A 17633-nucleotide genomic window follows, 5' to 3' on the forward strand; every position below is an offset into this window, starting at 1 on the left:
TTTTATTATACTTGAAGATAAACATTTGATGTCATACAGATGTTTTGTACTTAAAAACTTCAGAGTTTCTGAAAAAGTAATGGTTATATCGATCAAGTCAATACCTTTATTAATGAAACTTATGGTCATGGTCAGGCTGAGAGTCAATAATGCACTGGACGGAGAATGTGTTGTGTGTAACTTTGGATTTGGATAAAATATAATACAGTTTTAAAAGGGTCTGTTGGAATAACTTTCCGGCCCGATTCCTTGTTTAGTTATTTAGAGATTCAACAGATAAAGCAGAGTTTGAAAGACTTAAGTTACATGGTCTGCAACAAAAATATAGACTTTAGCATTGCACGTAATACTACCATTGAGACATTGATTTATGTTTTCGAATATTTGAAATAGTAAAGATCCATATATAGACCAATATCAGGTTGTTTTAGAGATATTATCTTCTTGATATATATTATTATTTAATCTAAAGGAAACGATGACTGTAAAATATCAAACTAAATGAAATTCTGCTTTATGTCTGACTTTAATTTTTAAATTATAAATGGAATTTATATTATATACGATTTATTCTAGATCTTTTGGCTGAATGTTTACCTGATCAGATATGCGAAAGTGTTGGTATAAAAAAGGCAGCAAACTTGTTCCGACTACGCATTTTGTAAGAATACTCGCGGAAACGAACTTTCATATTCTTTAAAAATAATGTGAAGTATGGATCAACATTGCTTGTCTGTGATTATAAACATCTGTTTTTGATTGAAAAATACCTCTATAATTGTCACTGTTTGTATATTTCGCTTGGATATCATGACAATTATATGCTCATTTAAGTAAACGAAAATTTGAGATTGTGTACTAGTAAAGTATCATTGTAATACTGCAGAGAATGTTCGTCAAATATAAATGGATAACCAAGTTCTGAATATAGAAATGAACATTCGGCGTCAACTAACTTGACAATATCCCAACTCAAATATCTTCTCCACCAGAATGCATTGTTTCTGATCCTTTCTGACCTCGCTGAAAGGTCTCTTCTGCTACCGCGGTTTGAAACACGTGCCCTAGCATTATATATGATATCATTGTTGATCGTCATTCCAAGAAATGTATGGAGTTCGATTAAAGCATAGTCACGTGTATATATATCTTCGTAATGAATAAAACGGAACCTATTCGGAAACATTTTCTTCAAGCGCTTTCCTTCCTCAAGGTCAGACGCCATTTTGTTACATAATGCTTTAGCATTGTTTTTTATTCCACTATGGATTTTTGTTCTTTCGAGGGGATACCCGTGTGTTTCTAAACGAGAATGGATTACCGCCCTTGGATCACGAAAAAGATGAATTCCTTTCAGTCTTGGAATGTCACGAAGAAGATTTCCTAATGCACCAAGAGACAACCTCAACACTTTGGAAATTTTGTGTTTAGCTTCCTGGCAATTAGATGATTGTAAAAGTTCGAGACAATACTCAAATGGTTTATTTCTCAATAAACAATATCGATATATGTTCCAACTTGGACCTGAAACAACAGACGACATAAACAATTATAAGCCTGTATGGTTCATTTGAAAATAAAACTACATTATTATACCTATTGTTAAAAATAAAACATGTGGTATTTTCTTTTGAGAGAAAGTTATATTTATTGATAAATCTGTAAGAAGATCCTTTAACTTGGAAGAATCAATCAAAATGAAAGAAGTCTAGGTGTAACTGTGTTTATGAAAGGCAATGAAATATACAACACCCTTCGCTCCACTGGCTTTACCGGAACTCTTTCATACACAGACATTTTAATGGCATCCGCGATTCCAAAGAATCGGAAGATATAAAAACTCTATGAATTGTATGCTGTTATCAAAATGCATGCTAACGGAGGTCGTATGTACACTGTATCGGGCAAATAATCAAGGTTTGTTTGGCATGGCCTTGGTATGTAAACTTGATGCTGGATCAAACAAATTTGTCCCATAATAAAGTTGGTAGTGCAATACGTTGGAAGGAACTGATTATTAATTCAGAACATGGCATTGCAACTTCATTTATATACTAATTTAATGCTGCTACCTAATTAAACTTCAAAGAGAAAAGTTTGTTCGTATCGTCATATCTCTCACCTAATAAAACGTAAGATGAAATATTGCTTTTATCTTATTTATATTACAAGGGGTCAATTTCAAGCCGACATTCAATAAGTATTTTATAACATGACATCAGAAGTATTTTTTTTACAGACATAATTATATGGAATTTTTATTTTAGCCCAGCAAGCACACACCCTATTACCTGATGTCCACCACGCCGAGGGATGCGGCTGCCACAGAGGTCAGAAATCAATAACGATGAGTAGTGGTGTTAGTCTCTTGAGCTGTATTTTTTCATTTCGACTTTCCATGAAAATATTCTGGTGGAAGCATACGTGTAAATGCCTTAACATATTATATAATTAATCCTGGTCGCCAACTTCGCGAAATAAAGAAGTATTCAACAGTTTAAATTGGACGTTTATTAAAATTGATGCGAAAATCATATTCAACGGCCCAATTCGAAGTGTTTACAAAATATTTTGATCGAATTTACCTCACAAGTCAAACGACCAATCATCTGGGGATAATCCTGGCAAGTTTCAAGTCTGTCCGTACGTCTACACCGACGTTATGACCCTCCAAAGGGACCTGGGTATAGTCACGTATGATAAACTTTACCGCAGAGGGCATTTTTAAATGATGCCCATCCCACCGAGGAGTCAAAATATAGGATATCGTTTACGACAGAGGGAAATTTGGTGTAAAAACGTCTATTTTGGCTGATTGTTTCGCTTTTAAGTCTTGGGAGGTCATGGAATCATTTGCAGTATACATTGTTTATATACTTATCAGGGGTGTAAAATTCCACTCGCCCGCTCGCATTGGCGAGTTAACGTCTGAGTAGGACGAGTGGACCTCGCTGTATACTCGACCGATCGGGCGAGTGGTTTTTTTACGTCCTTACTTTACCAAAATTCAGAAATTACAACTCCAAAACGTCAACAAACTTTGAGATGGTTCAGTCGCTACCTGGATTGACTGGAATTTACCCGCGAATCGTAAAGATAGCAAAACGTCAAGCCGGTAATTTTCCATTCCACAAGCACGTGCGACCTATCGTATTAAATATCTAATTTACATCGTCACGTACACAAAAACCGTGCGTAGTGCATTCATTTTTTAACATTTTCGCTTCAAGTTTTCAACATCTCTTGAGAAACAATACTATTTGAATTCTATAATGATTTTAATAAGCTATCGACAGAAATGTAAGCAAAATTCTATAAAAACGGTCGAATTTTCATATAAACATTTGTAAAAATTCAAACAGCGCCATCTTAGTTACTTATTTCTTTCTAAAAGTAAATAAATGATGAATAACCTGGGCATAAAATTCAGACTTTTGACCAGAAAGAACAAAAAACAGAATAAAAAAATCTTAAATAATGAAAAAGCGGTAGCAATTACAATACATGGAGTAAAACGATTTTTGGCAAACAGATTTCTATTAGTGCGGCAGAATAGGTTACGTGACCTCGTGAACGTAAATAGAAATGCGATTTTAAAATAAAGCAATGTGATGTCATTGCGGTTTTTAATAAGTTCTAAATGAATCTGTGTACATGTATTTTTTGACCAACAATTTAAAAGTTTTTTTTTGTCAAACAATAATGTAAATTCCTCGAGGGCAAATAGGTCACAGAGGTAGGATATCCGCTATAGTAACTATCGTTTGAGACATTTACCTTTTATACGGGATATAGCACATTCGCTTTTGATAACAAATTAAAGAAGAAACTTTTTTATTGATTTCTATTTCTCAGCAATTTTAAGAACCGATGCGGTACGATCAGACAGTGATGTGTCACATGGCGCGAAAACATGACGTAATGCCATGACAATCTCGAGCAAAAATACCGCTTTGATCTCCACTTCAGATGTCAAGATACTGACTCTTTGAGGGGTGTAAATTGATCATGAAAACAAGGTCGATTACTTAGTTTATCGTCTGAATAATAACCGATAATCTTTAACGTTTTTTTTCCCTCTCTTTCAACACGGGTGGATGGACGATGATTATTGTGTCCAAATTTTTTAGACACTTTTCAAAAGAAATATTTTTCGGGAAATAATACTATTGTACATAATACTCCTTTCATAAAAGTGACAGTATTAAAAGTGTCAATTATTAGGGCGAGTGGCTGTCCACTAAGGGCGAGTAGATATTACTGGCTACTAGTCCTGCAGGGCGAGTGGTGTGAAAAATAATTTTACACCCCTGCTTATGTTTAATAATGGGCGATTTTCAATGGCGAACACCGCTGTAACACAGTGTTAATCAGTCTAGATTGTATTTCTACCTCCGACATTGCATACTATCTGCTACATGTATAGATTGGTTCTGTTGCTGATTGTAAATGTTCATTTTGTAATTCAGTTTCTTTTATGATGAAATATACAGAAATAATGATATCTTAAGTCCTGATACCTGCGTTCTTGCAGGATTCTGTGTTGAAGTTACGGTTAATAGTAGGTATTAAATCGTTTTGCATTTATTATATACAGCTTTCATTTAAATACACATCAGATCATATAGTTAAACACAGTTTGTCGAGTAGTATATTTAAGCATATATATTTGAAATGCATGAGAATCGTTTAAAAAAAAGCTAAGACACTGATATGCAGCTTACGCTAGAGTGATTGACCATTTAAGTACATGGAACTGGAATAAGATGAAAACATTTGGAATGCTGGATATAGGACAGAAAACATATACCGACGTGATTCCAAATGAAGGTGAAATATTCATTTCTAGTGACCAGCGTGTGGGCATGTATCGAAGTTACAGGGCAAAATATCAAAATTGAATACATCTTTAAAGTTTTCAAGAGAGATCGATCAGAATGAAATCTTCATTTCAGATAGTAACTCGGTAATAACAGATGGTTTAGTTATTTCCATTGCATTTTGATAGATCTCTCTTGACATGACAATTAATTACATGGTCAATTACTCCAGTGTTTACTTCAAAATCATTGTTACAGTAATAACACGTGTATGCCTTCATCTTTGGTTCTGAAATTGAATACAAAATAAATTGTTTAGAACATTTCTGTAAACGATTAATGAATAACAGCTTTATTTAGAACCGATCACCTGACTTATGCCACTGACAACAAATATATTTAAATTTTCTAGCCTAACGGATCATTTATGTAGGACTATGTTACTATCAGTAGCCTCTTAGTATGAAAGCTTGATAATGCAAAACAATTTGATATTTGATATTAACCTATATTCAACACTGAATCCAGCAAGAACGCAAGTACCAGGACTTAGGATTTCATTGCTGGCAGCAAATGTCTGTATATTATGATAAAAAAGAAACAAAAATGATTTTACAAAACGAAGACTTTCAGTGGCAAAACAACTCTATACATGTACAGTATCAAATTGTATGCAATGTAGGATATATATAGACTGATTGCAAAACGATTTATTAAACCGTAAATTCAACACTGAATCCAGCAAAAACGCAAGTACCGATACCATCAGGACTTGCGATAGGATAAGATATCATTATTTCTGTATATTTCATGATAAAAGAAATTGAATACAAAACGAAGACAAATAATAGCAAAACTACGTCGGAGATACATAGAAGTTCAATCTAGACTGATTAACACCGTGTTACAGCAGTGTTCGCCATTGAAAATCGCCCATTTTTAAACACAAGTATAAACAATGCATACTGCAAATAATTCCATGACCTCCCAGGTCTCAAAAGCAAAACAAATAGCCAAAATAGACGTTTTTACACCAAATTTCCCTCTGTCGTAAACGATATCCTATATTTTGACTCCTCGGCGGAATGGGCATCATTTAAAAATGCCCTCTGCGGTAAAGTTTATCATACGTGACTGTACCCGGGTCCCTTTGGAGGGTCATAACGTCGGTGTAGACGTACGGACAGACTTGAAACTTGCCAGGATTATCCCCAGATGATTGATCGTTTGACGTGTGAGGTAAACCCGATTAAATTATCTTGTAAACACTTCGAATTGGGCCGTTGAATATGATTTTCGCATCAATTTTAATAAACGTCCAATTTAAACAGCTGAATACTTCTTTATTTCGCAAAGTTGGCGACCAGGATTAATCATATAATATGTTTAGGCATTTACACATATGCCTGCACCAGAATATCTTCATGGAAAGTCGAAATGAAAAAATACAGCTAAAAAAACTAACACCACTATTTACAGTTATTGATTTCCTACCTCTGTGGCAGCCGCATCCCTCGGCGTGGTGGACATCAGGTAATAGGGTGTGAAGCATGTCTTGAAAACTGACCGGCCATGTAGCACATACCTGCGATTTAGATCATAAGACAATTTCTAAGTAACTCATTTTTTTTTGCTATTTGCATTTTCTATTATTTATGGAATTAATTATAAAGTGTTTTAGATATTGACAATGCCAACGATTTTATAGCTTCAACGAATGAAATATTTACTAATGTCAAACTACGAAATCATTAATGAGATGATTAAATGAAAAATAAAGTTTTATTGACTTTTGTTAATCAAATCTAAAATTACTGAATAATCGGAGATACAATAATGTAAGGAATAAATGATGGCTGATACCTTCTATTTCTTCACTGATACCCATCTTGAAACCTCTCTTTCTTACCATAGTTTTACAGCAAAAACACTTGGTTACTATATTCATCAGGCACAACTATTAGATATTGTACTATTTAATTGACCTGTCAAAACATGTTTCTGGCTTTCATGTTGATCTTATATAAGCGTGAACAGAATATAATGAAAGTCGGGAACAAGTTTTGTACAATACAGTTGAAACTCGCTTATCTAAAACATCTGGCTATCTCGAAGATATTTTCATGTTCGTCCCATGTGCAAATGATATCATTTTAAGTCCAAATTCTGGTTATCTCAAAGTAAAACGATCGATCTCTTGGAATTCGAGATACCGAGTTTCAATTGTATAAAATTTCACCTGAAAATTTTGCATTTTCTGTAACTTCGGGTTGAATTAGGTTTCTAACTTGAAGAAGACAGCACTGAAACACGTGACGAATTATTCTCTGAGCAATTTGCACTGGAGTTATTGTCTTGTTGCTGTGAATACAAAAAAATTATTACGTGTATGTTCACAAATTATCAGCATATAATGTAAAACTTATTTTAGTATGTGTCTACGAACAGCTTCAGGTTGAGCTTAATAACTAATACATACATACAATTAATGTGCGATATTGAAAAGTGCATATAATACCTTTGATCTTAAGCTAAAATATGTGCACACATAATCATAATTTATGTCAATTAAGTACACATTTCAAAATCGTTCAGGTATTATACGTTATTTTCAAATGAAACGCTGGTTTATATGCCTGATTCCTTATTAAGACATGGCGGTTTTAATCTTGCCGATTGTAACCAAAATTGATACAACTATTTTATTTGCGCATGGATTCTATCTCAGCTGTGATAGGATACCAAAAGACTTTCCTTGATGTGGGTATAGTAAAACACTTACATTATATCATCGTCATGAAGTAATGTAAAATCGAGAGTTCCCTTGTTAGATCTGCCAACAATCGGTTTATTCTTGTTAATGTCGTCTTTTGAAACCTCCCTAAAATACAAGAAGAGGAATTTTAACACAAGTAATGTTATGAATGAATCGGAGAGTACAAATGCATGTTAGGGGTCTATACTATACGGGTTATTTTTGAATACCGATACTTGATCTCTTTATCTAGTTATTAGCGTAAACGAACAATGAAACGGCGAAAGACTTTTATTATATACCTATATAATTTCTGTCAAACATTTCACAGGTTAATATGAAAAGGCAGAAAGATTTTGAAATTCACCCGACATAGCATAAACATACCTACAAGTAGATGTTCGTGTGCTGCAGACGGTAAAATTTGATTTATAGTAGCCCCAAAGTGTTAGACGCCACAACGGCTCATAGAAATAAAATGCATCTTTACGGAAGCCAAGGATTTTTCCCGTATACGTGGAACCACTGTTCATGTAGGCGCTTAATATGACGTCATAACTTTGCACGTGGCGTAAAGCTTCTTCTGTAAAGAAAGCGCTGTGTAAAATTAAACATGAATTATTGAAATTAAACGTAACAAATTGCTTGATTCTTTTGTTTATCAAATAAAATCAACCACCCATAGAGATAGAATTCTTCTTCAAGTTCTCGGTTAAACCAATTTCATTGTTGCCCTTTAGCGCACATGAGAAGAAAATACGATATAAAGTTTGTTGCGCACAAAGGCAACACAATAACATAATATTAATAATATACATAATTATTTTGTGGTTCTTTCCATTGGTCTAAACACAATCAAATGAGTAATTATAAAAAGTCATATTGACTCATAGGTGGAGCGAAAATGCGTATTGACCTCATTCTAAATGTTACGCCAGGACATTTTGATGTAATGTCGTACACAATTTATTTGAAAAAAAAATCAACAACGGCATTCGACTTCTCTGTATCCGATCAATTTCAAAAATATCACTTTTTACAGTTCGATAAATTATCGTATCGACCACACTAAAATTCAACAATTGGGTGATACAGCCTAAAATGCTCTAAATACTTGATAGAAAATATAGGTTTTTGTGGACACACACGCTCGATTAGTTTCTTAATCATTGTATAGTGTCATTAAAATTAATGAAAAGCGCCAAAAACTCGGACAACAGAACGGTCTTGTTCGTATTATTTCAAAATTTAATTGCCTGAAGATATGATTAACATGGAAAGCGCGTGTAGTAATGGATCAGTAAATAATTGAAAAATAGTCAGAAATCTATTAATATTGTTATTTCCTGGCGATTGAACTTTTGTGTATTTTTCATCTGCGCAAGGATTTTAGCAATAGTTAAAAATAAAAAAATATTTTCGCTTCTGAGCCGGAACATGTTTTATAAGGTTATTATCTTGTTTCTACTTGGCAAAGGCTTGAGTTAAGTGAAACCTTTGGCTAGGACGGGTTGAAATTTTGATTATTCACGACAGAATACACATTAGAAGTGATAAAACATTTAGTGATATTTGTCACTTTATGAACTGAAAACTTCGACAACCTCCAAAGATATGGAAATGCAAATCATTTGTATTGATTATTATAGACATGAACGTTATTTTTTGATCATTAAGATGAAACGCTATTACTCGATGCTTTGCATACAATATGCGTTCCAACTAGGATATTTGTGTAGCTCTAAAGTATCAATAGTAAAACAGGCACACTATCAGATATCACCATTGTTTTATAAATATATAAATAACTTTCATTTATGGATTGTGTTCCAATTCCACAACAATGAAAAATAGATCATTTTACTTTCAGTCTATGAAAATATTCTTTAGGGTATATTTTAACAGGGAGGTGCATCGATCCGTATTGTAAAAAGGCAGCGAAAACCTGTCTGGTACGACAGGTGTCATGCTTCTTTTAACCATTTGAAATGTTCATACCATTTAATACCCTTTTCCTGTCGAAAAGTTCCACAACTCGGAGAACTGTCTTGTTTGTAGCAAAAATAACGAAATCTAATATCCCTGAAACAAAAATAACAAAACAAATGTTGTTAAGAATAATGTAATCATTGCCAATATATAGTTATATAGTGCATACAAGCACATATATAAAACGCATTCCATTATATCTCATATATTTGCACTCCTCCTTAAATCAGTGAGACAGAGGTAAAAGTGCGTGTATATATATTTCTTCAAATTATGAGACACGCATCAGGCAACATAATCAAAGGTTCTATACTTAATCAGCCATTATAACCAATCGTGATTAGCAAACAAACATTTACTTGTTTGTCATATGTAACAGGAAAAGTATTGCAACAAATGATTTATCCATCGGCTACAACAGAAGCTTAGCAGTACCAGGACTTTATTATTATTATTATTATTATCATCATACCAGATTTGTTGAGCGCCCTTTTCATATGAAATATACGTTCAAGGGCGCTTTACAATTAAACATGTGACATATCGCAGATATGTATGAAAATCACAAAACATGGCATATGCAATCATAAAACTGAATAATTTGAATTAAAGTGAATAATTTGATTAAACGCCTATTTTTATAAATGATACATCAATGGTGTTGTACACAATAATAATTTATCACACGAAACTTTTATTGTCGTACATTTTAGAACCACGAACTAAATTAAAAAGCATGGATAAGTTCTACAAGAATATCATGCAGAAGCATAAGAAACAACAAACCAAAATACGTTTCGTTTGACAGAACGTCAAGTCAGATAAAGAAATCGAAAGCGCAAAAATAATGCTACTCCTAGAAAAAGGATTTCCACATACATTAATCATACTCCTGCATAATTTAGCAAGTGGATATAAAACGAAGATGAAGTATAAACTATTTATGTGAGTAGTTTTTACAACCCTGTTCAAACGAAAGATTCTTAATAAAATATTCGAGATATATTCGCTGATAAAGTTACCATGAGCTGTTACTGCAGTTATTCTGTAGTGTAGTTCAATCGATAAATATAGACTTAACAAGGGTAACATTTACATGTAAATAAATATTTCTTCTTGTGCAGCGCCTCTCAAAATTCATTCATTTTATATTCGTATATATTTTATTCAAGTGACCTTTGGTATGAATGTGCTAAATAATAAAAACAAACTGCTGTACAGAAGACATGTTTTGAGATGCGTATGTACAGTATAAGTGCCAATGTCATCCAGGCTTTGACAATATTTGGGACTTGAGTTTCCTGGTTTGCGATATGGCGTGTATCAAATGAAATTTAAGTACCTAATTATCATTGAAATGGAAAACAAACTTTTCAAACACCTTTTTTTTTAAGTTATCACCAGCATTGCATTTATATCTTAATCTTACGCTAAAACAGCAAATAATAGTATTTAAAACATCTGTACATTTTCTTTAATAATCCAGGGTATAAATATGAAATAAATTAATAATACCCCAGCACAGTGTTACAAGAATGAAGGCTGTCAATATCTTTGAAATTTTAGATTGTTTAAGTACATCCATGGCCTTAATTATATATCTAGTTTCTGACAGCTGAAAGTACTAGCGTAAAATGTATATATCTATATATTGATTTCATAAATACATATAGTGTTCTGTACATAATGTTAGCTGTACCAGTCGCATTTGCGCATTTCTTAAATTATTTTGCCAATATTATTTGTGTAACAGTTTTGTAAACTCCTGCAACTACCCTTTTCTTGAATAACTGTATCTAGGCAATATCTGCAACATCAATGTTAGATCTGTATTCTATCAGACGTAGCACAGTTTTGTCTGACAATAAAACAAAGTCTTTATATGTCTCTATCTATTATCCATGCATCCTACCTTTTTGCCACTTTTTGCTATTTCTTGCAGTTCTGTTCTTTACCTAAACTGTTGCAAACAGTGAAAGTCACGCTGGGTGTCCTCCAATTCAAAGAAATTTGAAAACGTATTTAAAAGCCATGCTGTTCTTGTTTGCAAGAACTAGTTTGTTAATAATGTCTATCCTGTTTCTATCAATAAATAATTGTAGTTACTGTACTAAGAAATGACAAGACCTGCAGTCAGTACATCATTAAATGGAAATGATAGTAGTCACTATTTAAATAAAAATTATTAAACAGAAATGGAAATAACGGTAGTTACTAAAATATCATTAAATGGAAATAACACCAGTCATTTAACGAAAATGGAAATAACAGTAGCCATTATATCAATAAATGGCAATAACAGAAGATACCATGTCAATAAATGGCAATAACACATGTTACTACTTTAATGCATTGCAATAACAATAGTTAGGCAGTTCAGCAGGCCACTTAACACTTCTCGCTGTATTAATGAATTTCTCTTCAACATTATCTTAAACTTTCCACTACCAGTATTTCAAAATAATTTACAGAGATACATATTGATCTGCAATCTACTTCATGTGATTTTGATAAAAGAATTATTTTCGTTGTTTGTTTGATTACCTTGCTTCAAGTGTGGTCTCATTGACAGCTCTGTAGTTCTCAAATGTATTTGAATAGTGTTATTTTGACAACCAATATCACATATTGACAGGAAGTAAAATTTACTGTGCAATAAGTATCATTGTTTCCTTTCGATTATTGTATCCACTGTCACAGGATTGATCAGCTATCAGTTACTTTAAATAAAACACTGATTTATCTCTAATTTACACAATTGATTGAAATTAGATATGAATTTTGTTTATTAACAGTAAAAATTGCATCAGGTTTATTTGCAACAACTGACTGACACAAGGAACAGTATACACTTTGAAGAGAATGTTTAGACAGTACCTGTTGACACTGTTTTAACCCTTAACCCTGCTATATTTCTAAAATGGACTGGTCTATTATTCAATTTGGGCAGTACCATTTATCATTCGAAGGGGTGTTTACTGAAAATTGACTGAACAGCGAACAGTGCAGACCATACACGTCCGTGCAGGCTGATCTTGGTCTGCACTGGTCACAAAGGCAGAATATCATGCCGCCAGCAGGCTAGAAGCATAATTCGCATCGAAGATAGATAATAGCAAACTCGGTTAAACTTAGTATGTTCATTAGAGATGATGAAATGAACAACACCCCTCACATCCCTAGCAGAGATTTTTGAAACCCTATTACATATCAACATTGAATGGATTGCCAGAACATAATAACAACATTGCCTTCAAAGGAAGTCTAACAGTTTTAATATGAATTCGCATTTGAATTTTGAAGCTTTTTTTTTTTTTTTTTAAATAAATTGTCCTTAATTTAGTAAATTTTGTCAAATATTTAGCCATGTAACATTTTTATTCCGAAGATAACTTTGCAAATTACAAGATTAAAATGTCTTCTTTGAGGCCGGAAAAAGTAATGTCTCTATCATATGAATGAACAGAACTTTTTTTATATGGTAACCTACCGCACTTGCACAAACCAATCATTTGCATGACCTTGAATAATATCTTCTACACAATATGTGTTAATGGGAAGTTCAGGCAAGGACCAAAAATAGTCTTCAGGGAAAACACAAAAAGAGGGTGGAATTATAGAATCCTGTTAGGACCATGTCGTAAGTCGTTTGTCGCGCTTTGAGGTCGACACTCGGCTATGCGACATGACATTGCGACCATGCGACACGACATCGCGACAACGCGGCACGACACACGACAATGGTCCTAACAGGATTCCGTATGGAATGACGTTATATAAGACATTTGATTTTGCTGTTGTGTTTTAAATTTAAAGTATTATACATACCAGCCAGACTGGTATATAATTATGTCGGTGTTACTTTAGATTTTTTTTGTGAACAGATACAAACATTTGCTAACTTACATTTCCAGATATTGACTGCATAACATTATCGTTTCATAAGATTATATTTGAACAAAAATACACATAAAATATGAAATAACAGGTGTTCAAAAATAATGAAAACACTATTTTAACACGCATCATTTTACCAATCTGAAAATGTAAATATACAACATTTTACTGGCAAATTAAAGTTATTCTTTGCATAATATAAAATAAATAGGAGCATCAAAATGGCCATAAGTTTGCCCAAAAACATACTTATGGTGAACTTTATTTCACAAGAAAAAACCTTCTAAATCTCCACATAACCTTAAGTTATGGAGCGAAAAGATGAGTTTAACTATCACAACAACTATCTTTAAGTGCCATGTGGCGACTGAAGTAAGTCTCGCCGTACTTTGACTCAGTGTTGTTACATTTTCTGGCCCTTTAGGATCATGGAGAACATTCATTTTTAGTGTAGTAGAACACTGTTTATGCCGGTGCAACGGGGCATGAGGGTTTGTTGCACAATTCATTACCTCTCGTGAACATCATAACTCAAACTGAGTGTATTATTTATGTTGCTTCGTTTTATTCTATGCTTCCAAAGGATCTTTTCAAGAGTTTATTGAAAACATCATTGAAACTGTCACAAATGAATGTATTCATTGTTTAACTACATATATTATATTGCAAACAGGTGCATTTCTAAAATCACATTATAATAAAAGATGTTTACTGTGATAGCAAAAGTCTTGCTTTTTTGTTTGTTTTGTTTATATCTAAGAATTGAATTAGTTTATACTAATTTATTTATTCTCGATTGCCAAACAAGTTCTTACAACTTCTATTAATGGCTCTCGAGACTCATTCCAGATGGAACCAACCTCTAAGAGCAGAGAGAGAGAGGCAATGTGGAATTAAAGTGTCTTGCCTAAGGACACTACCACCAAGGCAGTGGTCGGCATCGAACCCGGGACCCTTCGATCTCAAGGCGGACGCGCTACCACTGCGCTACGGCGGCACTAGAATTGAATGCTAGTGTTTGTGCGTTTATACGGGTATACACCACATGGGCACTTCTTGCAAACGTATAAACACATAAAAATTAGTATCCAATTCTTACATTTACATTGTTACGATAACGTGCTTCAAAAAAAAGTGGTTTGGTTTCCACGAGTAATAAGTTTCAGGATATCGACTATTTCAACATGTAAATAGAACAGCCAGAGGGACCCACCCATGTTCAATTGTATTTCGCCTTCCGATGAAAATACAGTTCCTGGTATTTATCTAAATTATCTTTAAATCCAGTTAAAACTCCTATAGTCGTGTCGATACAATTTGATCTTTACCGTCAGAAAAATAGTTTAAACTTTACTTTTACTTTTGAAATTTTGGCGTCCAATTTTGAAAGAATATTTCGATGGACGCTATTTTGTTTATATTTATTGTGAATGACGTCATTTTGCGCGTGTAATCACGCGGAAAGGACCGTCCTTAAGATTGTAATAAGGCTGACCAACGTACAATCTTGATCACAATTTTACAGGACGGAGAGACGGACGAAAAGTGGTTACAATTCCTGTTTTAAATTAACCCAGGCTCATAGTTGTATTAAACAGAAATTTTATCTTTGTTGTTTCACACTTTGCATGAAATACAATATACTGATAATATTATCTGTAAAAGGATGATACAAAAAATTCTCTATACTGTATAAAATGACATATTTTTCAAAAGTGCCAAAGAATAAAATAACTATCAGAGCTAAATGAACTGCCCTTCTTGTATTTACTAATTCAGACAAGACGAAGAAAGGATGAAAGCAAGAAATGAATGCTATTTTCACTATAAAAATACTAAAATAGGCAAGAAAAGTTCCAGATGACTGAACATGAATTTAAACTGTTTTTATCAGTTCAAAGTAACCTAGCATGATTATTTGATCAATGGTATTAACTATTAAGTAGTGTTTCTGAAAATAAGCATTTCTGTTACATTATTATTACACCAATGTTGCTTATACGCAAATAAACGTTTAATTTTCTTTCCATAAAAAATGTATAGTTAATGTAAACATAATTATATCAATGATTCATAACATTGAATATTTTCGTTCAAAGTCATTATGACAACAAAATTTTATATGTTTTGTAAATTGCTTCCCGGAGTCGACAAAGTGGTCATTTTAAGAAGACACAGAAGATTCCACCACAGATTCCATCAAAGTTCACATGAAGGAAAACATGTATGCAGAACTAACAACTTTGCCACTGGGGGCGTGAACAATACAAGTTGAAACCAATTGCTTAGGGAATAACGAAAACTTTTCAAATTCTTAAAATGTTAATCTTTTGCAATTACTGAAAGGAAGCAATGGTGCATAGTTTAACACCGCTGCTGAGTATTACTGATACAACTATGAAAGAACAATACGCCAAGAACAAGGATTTCCGCATGCATACCTTATGTACACTCTTGCATAATTTAGCATGTGGTTATTAAATGAAGTAGGGAAGCACATTAAGTATGTACTATTCATATAAGTGGCTTTTTACAACAGTTTTAAGGAAAACGATTCTTATAGAATATTTGCGATATACTTTTCGGTAAAGTAACCAATAACCAAGTGCAGTTATACTTTTTTTTTGTTTATTTCAAACGCGTTAACCTTTAGCCTGCTACCGGTCAGTGATCTTGCCTTTGCGACCAGTGCAGACCAAGACCAACCCACACGGGCGTGCAGGCTGGTCTTGGTCTGCACTGTTTGCTATTCGGTCAGTAAATTTTCAGTGAACACCCCTTCGAATGATAAATGGTACTGCCCAAATTAAATGATAGATCAGACCATTTTAGAAATTTACCGGGTTAAGATGTTAATTGTTACGAAATCAATCAGCATAACTCTATTATACTTACGCTCAGTTCTAAATGTTATATTTCATAGACGACATTGATTTAATTTCCATAGTACGTTTTGTTATAATAATTGTTTAAATTCTACTTGAATGGTATCCAAAAACCACGAACAAAGAATATACTAAATAATTTGATGAAGATACGTTTTTTGAATAACTCCCAGGTAAGTAAGAACGAAGTCCTCCCAAATTCACCAAAACAAATAATTGCTCAAGTTGCCTTTGGTACAAACCTATTTGCATATATAACTGGTAGGATAAATTGTTGCGTAATTAAATGCTTTTTAAAGTATTTTTTCATATTTCCACAAAAAAATCGGTCAATATTTCACAATAAATGTATATGATCTGTATATTACACGAAATAGAACTGTTTCGACTGGCACTTTTAGGAATATGACCAGTATTGTAAAATTATTCTAATGTTACCTAAATCTAAAACATCAGTGCGTTTTATCTATAAAGCTAATTTAATAAACAAATTGATACATACCGAAGCATAATGTAAAAAGTATGAATGCAGTCAATATCTTTGATGCTTTAAAGTATCTAGACATCCGCATCCTCTCCTCAATAATAAAATTGTCCGGTTGTTTCCATCAGGTCTTATAGTATTAAATTATTTCCAATATAAAATTATTTACACCACTAGCGTCTAGAACAACATAAATATCTGTATTCAAATCTTCTTACTTACACGTCTGCAAACCTGGACTCGTCGAGAAGTTTACACCAATAACGTTTCGCACTGAGTCCGTCTCTGGGCTTTTATTTTATTTCAGTCAATATTAATTTCGTTACAAGTGTATATTAGAGCTTTGTAAAGCTTTGTATGACATGTGTTCAGGTTACCATATGACCTTTATTAAGATATCGTAACTCAGGTTACAGTTAGGTAGTTGTATTAATGACAGCAGTTCTAAGCCTTTTTACAGTACGCGTACAGATTATCAATCACGTTCAAAATATTTTGTTCTGTACTAAGTAAGAGTGCTATGTGTCATTTCCTTTATATAATAACCTAAGTTTGAATAAGTCATTATCTAATTTACGTAACGAAGATTCCTTATTATGCAGTGCAAAAAAGATTAAACACATTTCGTATCAAGAATTTCCAATGTACCGAGCCTTTTTGCTTCGAAGTAAACGGAATTCAATAATACACTGTCAATAATTAAGAAATTCAATATGAGTTTAAATGGATCATATTCATCACTTATGAAAATATTGTGTTTGTACATAATTCATTGTTTTCAATTTTGTGACATACAAATAATT

At 33.1% G+C, this 17633-nt stretch overlaps 1 protein-coding gene across 1 annotated transcript; it reads right to left on the reverse strand.

The window, feature by feature from the left end:
* Positions 1–507: 507 nt before the first annotated feature.
* On the reverse strand, positions 508–17080 carry LOC123565761 (carbohydrate sulfotransferase 1-like). Its single transcript, XM_045359550.2, has 6 exons — positions 16849–17080; positions 9574–9657; positions 7963–8158; positions 7603–7701; positions 7060–7181; positions 508–1524 (listed from the first exon to the last, which is right to left on the reverse strand). The coding sequence occupies exons 1-6, from the start codon at positions 16916–16918 to the stop codon at positions 830–832; spliced, it is 1266 nt and encodes a 421-aa protein (XP_045215485.2). The 5' UTR covers positions 16919–17080; the 3' UTR covers positions 508–829.
* Between the last annotated feature and the right edge of the window lie 553 nt (positions 17081–17633).

This window comes from Mercenaria mercenaria, chromosome 8 (genome assembly GCF_021730395.1).
Source record: "Mercenaria mercenaria strain notata chromosome 8, MADL_Memer_1, whole genome shotgun sequence".
In the NCBI taxonomy this organism is placed as follows: Eukaryota; Metazoa; Mollusca; class Bivalvia; order Venerida; family Veneridae; genus Mercenaria; species Mercenaria mercenaria.